The 12029-nt window shown below is 35.0% G+C and overlaps 1 protein-coding gene across 4 annotated transcripts in view; it reads right to left on the bottom strand.

Annotated features, from left to right (window-relative positions):
* Positions 1–4501: 4501 nt before the first annotated feature.
* slc7a1a (solute carrier family 7 member 1a) overlaps positions 4502–12029 on the bottom strand; it is a 41795-nt gene continuing 34267 nt past the window's right edge. For 3 of the 4 annotated variants that reach the window (XM_030155026.1, XM_030155028.1, XM_030155029.1), the window contains exons 9-13: positions 9716–9818; positions 6850–7055; positions 6511–6662; positions 6290–6398; positions 4502–4974 (exon numbers count right to left, since the gene is read on the bottom strand). In XM_030155026.1, the coding sequence (XP_030010886.1) occupies positions 4799–4974; positions 6290–6398; positions 6511–6662; positions 6850–7055; positions 9716–9818 (746 nt within the window). In that variant the 3' untranslated portion in view covers positions 4502–4798. Of the gene's footprint in view, positions 4975–6289; positions 6399–6510; positions 6663–6849; positions 7056–9715; positions 9819–11761; positions 11899–12029 lie in introns of all 4 variants that reach the window. The other variant, XM_030155027.1, reaches the window with a different exon arrangement.

The raw sequence follows: 12029 nt of genomic DNA, 5'->3' as shown, positions 1-12029 counted from the left end.
CCATCAAAAGTCATCAAAAACAATGGTTATGCAATCAAGTACTAACTCCTGTGTGTATCATGTGACTAAAACAGACAGAAAAGAAAACATGGAATGCCTAAAAGGACTGTTTTTGACAGTACAATGCCATGTAAGAACTTAAGTGATTTTGGTTATTATCAAGAAAACATGGAAAATGGCTAAATATCAGCTCTGAAATTCAACTCTTTTGAGCTATTTTTGTTGTTATCATTATATTTGTCCAAACAAATGTACCTTTAGTTGTACCTGGCATTAAAATGAACAAGAAATTGAAGAAAACAAGGTTGGTCTAATATTTTTTTTTCTGTAACTGTAGTTCACCCATCTGAACTGTTTTGACAAGCTTATTTAATTTGTGGAACTTACAAAGACTGAAACAAAAAATATTTAAGAGCAAAAAAGGACAGAGGTGAACCCTTTAAGGCTGCTCCACTTTACATAAGAGAATGGTTTATGTTCCATGTTCATGTCAAACCTGGATTTATATCATTTGTAAAGGATTGTGGAACCAATAAAAGCATGTTTTAGCTGTAAAAAAAAAAAAAAGAGCCAAAATGTGTCTCCTTTTATGTCATTCCTGATAAATGACCAAAAGCCATTTTTAAAAACAGATTAAATACATATCTTTTTCGACAGCGTTCTGTTGAGGTGTGTGTGTATTTTGTGTATTTTGTTCATCTCAGAAGTTCTAGCATTACTTTAGTAGCACATGTGTATTAATATTTTATTCTGAAGCCTTTGCAAAGTCTTACTTTTTCTTTAATACTCAGTGATATTTTTTTTTATTTTATATTATTTTTCTTATACAGGTCCTTTTGCACAAAGGTATTTTGATTTTCATTGTTCCTGTGACAGTGACAATAAGAATCTATTCTATTCTATGTGTGGTTGTGTGAGTATGTGGGCATGTGTGAGTTTAAGTGCGTGTATGTTTGATTGTTTACTTGCACTTGTGCTCTCTTTTTTATGATTGACTGTAGATATATTATATACCTGTTGTGAAGCGCATTGAGTCTGCTTTGTGCATGAAATATGCTTCATAAATAAAGTTTAATTGAATTGAAAAAGGAGGTTAAAAAAAAAAAAATCCAACACAGTGACTTTTATGATAAAAACTCTTTCTTAGTATCTTAACCTTAGTCTCACATCTGTTTATGCTCCCCATCCCAATATATGAGCAGTAAAAATAAAACTGCTGTCGGTAGAAAAAAATAAACTTGGTTGTATTATTGTGTGAAGGAATCGTAAAACATCACTGCTAAATTCAAAGATCTAAAAAAACTTTTAACAGCACCTGATAAAAGTACTAGTGAAACAACAGTGAACTCCAAAAATGTGGGAGAAATTAAAAAAACAACAACAACAAAAAAAAACCTCTGTATAAGTACTCTGGTCAACGTAGAATGACGTGAACAAATCAGTCGTCAACACTTGAAAATATCAGCTGAAAAAATGTGACACAAGTTATATATAGAACAAAGCTAAGGTCAGGAGAGTCTAAAAGCAGCATCTGAGGACAGAGAAAAGAAAATTCACATTGCAATAATACTATACCAAGCTTTTATATATGTGTATATACATACAGATTTCAGTTGAAAACACTGAGATTAGGCGTGACTTTGATATTTACAAGTACTCATCACGTCAGAGGATGTAAAATCAACATAGAACTGTATTAATGTGCTTGGAAAACCTAAATAAGCTATATTTCACACACTGAACACATACTGCATTCACTTCTAATGAGAGAAGATTTGGGAATAGAGATCAATTTGCTGAATCTTATTGGTTTTATCTATTCAATTGACTCGGACAAACTCTATGTAAACAACTAATCATTGATGAACGTGAACCCTACAGATCTGCAGCCTAATGTGATTTCACAGATTACTATTACATTACTGATGAATTACTCTGAGCTCCAAGTACTTGTTTATGTCGTCAGTCACGCCATTAAGTCACATTTCTACTTTGATAAAAAGCCCTTATCTTTCTAGTGAAGCCATAATGGTTAAAGTCACATGACAAAAGAAGGTGAAGGCAGTGATTTTGCCAACCCTGAGGATACACTGATCATGTTAACACAATATCAGCGACACAATGTCAGATGCTCACGAGAAAACATAAACTCATCCCAAAACCCAAAACACAGAGGAGATTACATACAGTTCACAAAAAGGTACAGGCATTTAAAAAAAGCCTATCTCCAATTTACAAATAATTTACTGAAAGAAATATAAACATTATCTTATATACATCATTTTGATTATACATGACTGATATAAACATGGATGATCTAAATGTTCTGTATGTGAAATATTATGTTTGTTATGTAATTATTATGATATGAAGTCGACAACAATTTTTTCCCCATAAATGTATTTTTACTAATACAACTCAACATGTAAAATCATTTAATTGGCTTCAGAGGAGATGAATAAAAAAAAAACAAAAAAAAAAAACAAAGAGAACTGTGTTTTTGCAGCTTGACTCATAAAACTAAAAGCCAAGAGCTAAGACCAAGACATCTGTGCCCTCTCCATCTCAATTCCAATCATTACTTATTTAAGGTCTCTTGTGTAAATCCATTACTGGGTCTCTGATGTGCCCCTGATTGTTAGTTTATAATTAGATTAGGTTATGAATCTAAGATTAATCAGACCCCGAAACTGAAAAACACAATGGAAATGGCCTTGTTTCACAAGCAGGTAATAAAAATATTGAAATAAACTAAATGCAAGGAAAAGTCAAGGACAAAGACAAAAAAAAAACAAACTTAAATTCACTAATAAAAGAAAATGTCTGCATGTGTTTTTTTACAAAGAGAAACCAAATGTTCCAAGCTACAAATGCAAAGAGACACAGCAGCCAGCACTGTGAAAATTCACTATCATCTACTATTGCATGAACCTGACATCCCATAACTGTGAGGGGCTTCACCTGATGAACAACATGTATCATCTGATAATCTCCTGTGGGTTTCCAACATGTTTTAGTCTTCATCAACTCCATCTGATACGATTTAAATGTCTGAAATAAAACTAGTACATGGACTCCAAATTATTTTTGCAAGACTAGAATAAAACCAATAAACTAGAATAATGTCACAGTATAAAATATATCAAACACAGTACGTACTTACAACCACCAGAATTCTAGTGAAGAGGACATATGATCTGTATATCACTGTTTTTGATGCAGATGACGTGAAACTTTATGTATACATTTAATATGTGGTTTTTGCAGCTTCCCCATCCTGTGTTGTAGTCACTTCTGTATATTTACCTCTCTGTTCTGTTAAGACACAGGTGTCAAACATGCGGCCCGGGGGCCAAAACTGGCTCACCAAAGGTTCCAATCCGGCCCGTGGGATGAATTTGCAAAGTGCAAGTTAGGGCACGAAACTAAAAAATAATATTATAATAACATATAAATAATGACAACACCATTTTTTTTCTCTTTGATTTAGAGCAAAATACATTAAATTATGACAATATTTACAATCTATCCTTTAACAATAAAATGTTACTAACCTAGAAGTAAATTAAGTGCAATTTTAACAATATTCTGCCTGTTACTGAATGTTTTGTAGATTGAATATGTAATGCATATGTATATTTGATAAGTTGAGGCAGAATATTGATAAAATTGTACTTATATTTCTTTGAAAAATTCTTTTTTTTTCAGATTATTCACATGCTTTTTGTTTGGATAGTTTGTAAATGTAAATATTGGCATAACTAAATGTTATTTTTTGCACTAAAACAATTTGGAGTTTTCATTATTTATTGCCTATCATGTTATTATTTTACTGGTACAGCCCACTTCAGATTAAATTGGGTTGAATGTGGCCCCCGGAAGAAAATGAGTTTGACACCCCTGTGTTAAGACATAAGCCTGCATTAACATACAAGTACAGGGATTTGAAGAGTTCTTATTAGGCTAATTGTCATGTCTATGGAAACTATAAGCTTCAGCTCTTCCTCCCAGTTACATGCACAGCCAATGGACAGACCGCCGTCCTCTGCTTGTGAACCCGGGTCATTTATATCACCGACAGCCACAGGGTGTTGCAGTACATTGTGCAAGCTCCCACTTGGCAGGAGTGTGAGAGCTGTATTTCGACATGAGTTACATTACATAAGAGTTGGCAGGTTTTCATGTGTTTGCCATTAGAGCTTTACTTGCAGCTATTAACACCTGTTTGTGTTTAACACTGAGCAGGTTCTGTGCTGAATGAGAATGATTGTATATGTTATTCACTATGTTTAAACACAAAGGAAGACAAAATGTACTAAGGCCAGAGGGTTAATCCAGAAAGTACTGCACTGCTACTGTTGTGCATTTTGGCAAGTGAAGCTGATATAACATGTGAACGCAGGCCTTGAACTAGCTATGTCACCCAAAATATAAAATTCAGCAAGACAACCAAATGGTGTCTCTGATATGTTTGGTGTTTTCCCCCTGAGACCGTGCTGTCTAAAGCCAAGCGATAGGCTCATTTTAAAACTAGAACAATGGAACATTTCATTTGTTACAACTCAGGTTTTTTTTTTTTTTTTTTCTTGCATGTTTCACTACATTCAACCCAGAAAATGAGAGACTCCAGTCACAATTTTGTGATTTTTAGGTCAGAGTTATTCAATGTTCTTTCAACTCCCTACAGGGCGTATTGAGTGACAGACTGGAAATTGTCATGTCAAAAATACTTTAGTGACAGACTGGGCCAGGGAACTTTAAACTGTATGCAGAATTTTCCAGTGGTTTGTCAAAACTCTCACTCATCGTCCTCCAGGAGTTCAGTGCCGCTGTGAAGGAAGGCTTCTTTTTCTGTTGACATGGACTCTAATTCATGATCAGGCTTGAAGATCTCCATCTCTGCATCTGGAGTGGATCTGTTCATGAGTCCTTCATTACTATGATGAATACCGTAGCAAAAGTAGATCACCATACCTACAAAACAGAGGCAAGATCATCATTTATTATTAGAAAATTAAATGACATTGTAGGCTTCCAGTCAGTTGTGCCAGTTACATACAAGTTCTAACAGGAAAATGTCTGTTAACCCATAAAGGCCCAAGCAGCCGCTGGTGACCAAAACCATTCATTCATTCATTCGTTTATTTATCTGTCTGTCTGTCTATTGTATTTATTTATTTGTTTGTTTATCTATCTATCTATCTATCTATCTATCTATCTATCTATCTATCTATCTATCTATCTATCTATCTATCTATCTATCTGTCTGTCTGTCTGTCTGTCTGTCTGTCTGTCTGTCTGTCTGTCTGTCTGTCTGTCTGTCTGTCTGTTGTATTTATTTATTTATTTTGAACATGACAAAGAAAATAAACCAAAACAAAGCAAAATAAGACAAAAACAAAATAACATTTAAATGAACAGAATCTATTTTCAAGTACATGCATGTCTGAATTTTGCATGGTCGAAAAGGTCAAGTGCTTTTACACCTTTTTCACTAACTTAATACGAGAATCAAACAATACATTTTTCCTAATTTTAGCATTCAACCACAACTAATACATAATGCAGTAACTGTATTATACACAACAATATGATCATGACAGTACAGTCATACAAACAGACTCAACAATTCAACAGTTTCCTTCAATAATTACAGTATATTTATCTATACAACATCCATAAACAAACAGCCCTCACTGTCATTATTAACTACTGTACCTCACAAGAATCAGTTCTTGATATTTATCATCTTCTGATCTGAACTGTTTAATACCTATTGATCCATTAATCCTATCAATACATGTGAATAAGTGGTGTAAAATACAGTTTGTCATCTTTTCATGGTCATCAGATATGACCCATTTGGACGTACAGAGGCTCCGTAGTGAATGTGGAAACACTGTCATCTTCTACAACATTGATTCACCAGTAAAACCCATGGAGTTTGATAAAAGACAGTGCATGAAGACACTTGGTTTATGTTCAGTTAATGATGTACTTTGTTGAAAAAGTTACATTTTCTTCATTTTTCTGTTTCTGATATTGTAACATTGAACTTTAATCTGAGCTTTTATGAAAATCTACATGATCAGTAAATGAAATATGGAAAAATACCTGATTTTTATTGAAAAAATGCCAAATACACAGGATAATATTACAATAAATGGTAATAAATCACATAAGAAAAGTTAAATAGAGAGAAACATTCATTTGGGAACTGCTACAAAAGTAGCACTATATTTTTATGGGTTAAATTCTGTTAAAAAAAAAGGATTTTTAGGATACCTACCAATAGCCATCCAGACTGAAAACCGTACCCAGGTTCCCTTGTCCAGCTGCATCATCAGGTAGACATTGACAAACATGCTTATGACTGGGATGAAGGGAAGGAGAGGAACCTAAAGAGTGAGTTTAATGGAAGAGGAGAGCATTGTTTTAGATGCAGGGTAGAAATATCCTTAATAACTACACTTTAAAACTTATTCAGAGTGACTTTTCTCAACAACAAACCTTGAAGGACAGTTTTGTCTTGCTCTCTGGTTGTCTCCAGATGACAAAGATAAGGAGGAGACACACCATGAAGATGACAGTGAGGGTTATGATATTCCACACAGCCTTACCACCCTGCACTGCCAGTACACTGAACACTAGAATCAGCAAACCTGCAGAAAGGCATCAAAGACATGGACATTTATAGTGATAGGAGATTTTCACATGAAGTGTCACACAGCTTTAATTTCAACACCGCTTTGTTATGACTCCAGGCATGTGTAGATTCAGGTTTCATTTTACTTGTCAGCTTTTCACTTCTTCACTATCACATTCTCAGCGTCTGATACGATCACCTACCCAAGACGGAGGCGCAGATGTTAACGGTGAATCCCGACAGCGTTGACGGCTCAGAGTTGTCTGGAAACAGGACGGTTTTGAAACTAAGCCTCTCCTCCACGCCAGGCAAGATGCCCATACTGGGGACACTGATGCCGTCACTAAGCTCCGCCTCCTCCTGAGTACTGGCCATCTGATACACCACACTGGGCTGCTCAGGCTGGTACCTGACACAAAACAAGTCATACAAACTAAGCTGGATGCCAACAACTTCCCATTTCCAATTTAATTTACCAGTTTTCTCAATGTTAGGATAAGTCCGTATCCTCTTGAGACCCAGGAAAGTAAAAGTTTTGGCATTTTTATATTAATCCATAAAGATCTAAACATCCTCTGGTGACCAAAAGCATCAACTGGTGTAAGCTGTTTAATACCTGTTCATCCACTAATCCTATCAATCCATGTAAATAATTGGTGTAACATGCAGTTTGTCATCTTCATAGGTTTCGTAGTGAACGTAGAAACACTGTCATCTTCTACCGTCTATCTTCGGATCTAGTTTGATTATTAGTTTGTAAAAAGGGGGTGGGAGTCGGTAAGTTATACTTCTGCCCACTCCTTTTTGAGCGCAGAAATTTTTTAAATTTAATTTAATTTTTATTTTATTTTATTCATTTTTTGACCATGTTGTATGATTCTTTGTTATCTGATGATTCTATGTGCTCGAAATAAAACTACTACTACTACTACTACTACTACTACATTGATTCAGCAGCAAAACCCATGAAGTTGGATCAATGATAGCACTGGGGCACAAAAAAATGTTTTTTGCAAGTTGTCTAGGTTTTTTCAACTGAATTAGGACCATTTTGCACCGCTAAATCCAAAAATGACATCTGTTTTTCTCAATCAGGTCAGGTTTTTTTTTGCTAATTTGATTTTGAAAAATTTGATCTTCTCACAAAATTGATTACATTTTTGTGACTTTATCAGTTGATTTTTTAGATAGTTCTCACCCAAAATAGGTTTTAAGAGAAAAAAAATCATTTCACCATTGTACCTGTTAGGTACAATGGTGTATTCACCGCAGATGTGGCAGAATACATCAGGCTTATTTTTGCAAGATCTTCTAGTCGAAGCCATTTTATTCACCTGTTATATTAAAAAAAACCATTAATCATAAATTGGCAAAAGTAAAATCTTCAGAACTCGTTTATTGCAAGAAATATGAAAGAATTTTGTATCATATGATGTGAAAATGCCCATAAATGTAAGCAAAAATGTTAAAAAGCCAATATGTAGCATAGTTCAGAAAGTTGACCTGATTGAGCAAAATTAATGTGATTTTTGGATTCAGCACACCAAAATTATCCTAAATCAGCTCAAAAAACTTAAACAATAAATTTGTTGTTGACCAGTGTAGTGAATGGACACACTTGTTATATATGTTGTTAATATTTTTGCTGAAAAAGTAGCTTTTTCTTCAGTTTTCTCTGTTTTGATATAATAACCTTTGAATTAACTCAAATAACTGTTAAATATCGTAAATTAAATATAGGAAAGTATAGGATTTACAGTGAAAAATACAAAATACAGACAATAATATTGTAATGAATAGTGATAAATCATGTAAGAAAGGTTGAATACAGAGAAAAATTAATTTGGGAACTGCCACAAAAGTAGTACTGGGTTAAATAATTGCAAACAGTATAATGCAACAGTTTTTTCGGATACATTTTAATGGAATGTCCTTTGCAATGGGCAGCATTCTTATTTTTCAGTAAATCTATGAATTTCTTGTCCACTACAGATGAAAAAGTGCATGGCTGGGTCTCCAGAGGATATGTCTTCAGTGATAAGAGGCACATATTACAACACCAGTGCACGACAAACCATCTTATGTCTTAGGTCAATCAAATTTAAGCCAACAGGAGTTTAAGTCAGTCATATACTCAGACATGAACAGAGTGAAATCACCTCTAGCAAGAATGCAGAGCAGTGTTTCACCAGTTGTTACAACAGAAGAAAACATGACAACGGGAAGGTAATAATCATAACGCATAGTGTGCAAGGTTGGTCCAATAACTTAAAAAATGTTGCATGTTTACTCGAGTGACTTGAGAAGAGGAGCTTGGAATTAATATTTATTTTCACTGAACTATGAAAATAAACTCTATATGAGATGAGTTGTAAGTTTAATGGAAATGCATTTCATTTTTATTGAAAAATATATGAAAAAAAAATATATCAGTAGCCTCATAGCATATTTGCCTGGGTCATATATTTGGCCAAATCATAATATCTGCATAATTTTACTCTCCTAACACTGCTGCTTCATTTTGCATCATTGGCTATGTCATGAAAAAAAAAATAAAATAAAAAATAATAATAACAATTCCAGCATCGGATTGTGTCTGCATACTCTGGCTTCCTCCACCACTCAAAGACATGCACCTCAATAGATTACTCCCATGACCCTCCAGAGGGTTAAGAGATCCATAAAATGAATGAATATAAAATGTGTGTATATGATTTTTGCTGGGATCTATACAAACAAAGATGTCCCCTTTTGTCTGAAGAATAGGATTTGTCGGTCAAAGCTTCTCTATACCTTTATTTATTTATGGTATGCTGTGATACATACCATGTGATGTGGATGTTGCATTCGGTCGACTGTGATTTTTAATAATCAGCGTTTCCTACAGGCTACTCTCCACCCGACATTCTTGCGTAGACATGTGAAAATGTATCCCTCCATCCACTCTGTGAACCGCTTATGATGATCACAGGGTCTGCTGGAGCCTATCCCAGCTACCAACAGGTGTACAGCTGGGTACATGCTACATCCTTGGACGTGTGCCCATATTTCATTTTTTTTTCCACTGACCTGAGAACCAGGACACAGGCAGCCACTAATGTGTAAGCCAGCAGCGTCCCTATTGACATCAGGTCCACGAGGTCCTTCAGGTCAAACAGAAATGCCATGATAGCTTTAACAAGTAAAAAGAAAAGAGAGAGAAAAAGACAAAATGAGAGGATGACTTTGTTTTTTTTGTTTACTCATAAGAACGTTTGTCTGCCACAACAGTTAACAACAAGTATAATATTTTCCATATTTTCTATAGATGTAAATGACAGATATTTACAAGCTTGGTTGAGGAGATGTCTACTGCTGACTGAATTTATTTACTCTGCTGGACTGGTGGATTTAAGTGACCACTAGAGGGAGTAATGAGTCATTCTGACAGTCTCCTATGGTGACAAAAACTAGCACCATGGAGAACAACTAAGAAACAACTTTTAGAATCAAAGACGGTAACAAAGTAATAAAAGTTATGAGCACCAGCGTAGTTTTCACCACTGGACACAGATCTGAATGAAAACAATGGAGTTTGATTAATGAAACTATAAAGTTATTATATCATGTTATTATGTTCGCTAAGTTGACTGTTTGTTGAGCCACGTTTCAGACTAAACTGTGGCACTTCTGACCTTATTTGGAAAATTCTAAACAGATTTTCACTGCAGCTATTGACAACACAAACCTTGCAGAAAACAGAGGTGATTTGTACATTTCATTTGACTGCTTTCTGTCTAAAAACAGAGCTAAGCTAACAGAGCTATAATGTAAACTATCAGCCGACACAGCATGTGAAGATTATATGTTCAGTTTTTTCTGGCTGTCAAAATAGCATAACAAATGTTTGTTTGAAGATGAAAATTTGATGATACTATGTGTGTAAACAATGAGCCTTATACTTTATCAAGTAAGTGACACAGTCATTGGATACATAGTGTTTATTGGTGGTTTTGGTACTCATATGTGTTTCAGTACGCATGTTCCTCCTGTTGTTCAGAGTTTGGAGTATCAGTACTACATATAATATATTACATTTTGTATATTTTCCTCATTATAACCACATAATTTTTAATACAACAACATTTTTGCACACTTATTTTTGTATATTATACACACACACAAATATATTTCAAGCTATACATATATTTGTATATTTAGAGCTTTATATACGTATTTCTATTTTTTTTTTTTTTTTTCTTTTTGTTGTACTGATCATTTTTGCCCTGTTACTTTTATTATATTCAATGGAGCAACTGTAAAATACAATATTTTCCCCTTGCAATTAATAAAGTATTCTGATTCTGATAAACCCGTAAAAATTTGTGTTTTTCTTCATTTAGGTGGATTGACACCTAGACACTGACACATTACACCATACCAACTTTATTTGTAATGCACTTTAAGAACTTCACAGCTCGCCAAAGTGCCGTACACCAAACATAAAACAAGGGATTAAATAAGTAAATAAGTAAGTAAAACTAGTGATAACACAGGGTGTAAAGTGGGCTAAGAACAACAAAATACAACCATCATAAAAACAAAGACAAATTAAAATCTGATAAAAACAGCAAAAAAAAACCCCAAAAAACAGACATGTCACTTATTGATTAAAAGCCAATGAGAAAAAGTGCGTTTTTAGACGTGATTTAAAGACAGGTAGAGACTGAGCCTGTCTTACAACTAAGGGCAACTGCTCCCACAACTTTGGGGCGACAACAGAAAAGGCACGGTCCCTACGAAGGTTCTTTTTAGTTTTTGGAACCACAAGCTGCAGCTGATCTGCTGACCTGAGAGCATGAGGATATAAGCATATAATGACCAAATTTGTTCAACAATAATGGCTTTAACAAAAGCCACTTTTATTGAATAATTTCCACTCTTCTGTGAACATGTACTCCATTTTGATGTAAGAGGGAATGTGCATCTAAGTCCACCTCTACAATAAAGTCACTGTGGGAAACTCCGCCTTTCTAAAGCTTTGTACTCAGTGTATGTTCTTCCTCTCTCTGTGTCCCCTTTAATCTCCCTCGTCCCCAATTCCCTGGTCGCATTCTTGCATTGTTTTTGTCTTACCAGACATAACCCCAGCGGCCATCGTGGATGTTATGGGGGATTTCCTCTCGCTGATGCGGGCCAGGAAGGAGAAGAGCAGGCCATCCCGTGCCATGGCAAAGATTATACGGGGCAGGGGGAACATTGAGCCCAGCAGACTGGGTTGGTGAAGGGGGTGGGGTATCAGATTGGGAAAGGGGATAGGTAGAGGTTGGATAAAGTACAGCAGAAAGGAGGCATTAAAAGTGGTCAGTAAAGTAGAAAAGGGAAACACTAAAGGAAGGAGAAA

This window comes from Sphaeramia orbicularis, chromosome 14, assembly GCF_902148855.1.
Source record: "Sphaeramia orbicularis chromosome 14, fSphaOr1.1, whole genome shotgun sequence".
In the NCBI taxonomy this organism is placed as follows: domain Eukaryota; kingdom Metazoa; phylum Chordata; class Actinopteri; order Kurtiformes; family Apogonidae; genus Sphaeramia; species Sphaeramia orbicularis.
The sequence above is the reverse complement of the archived record's forward strand: the minus strand, read 5'-3'. Positions and strand labels throughout refer to the sequence as shown.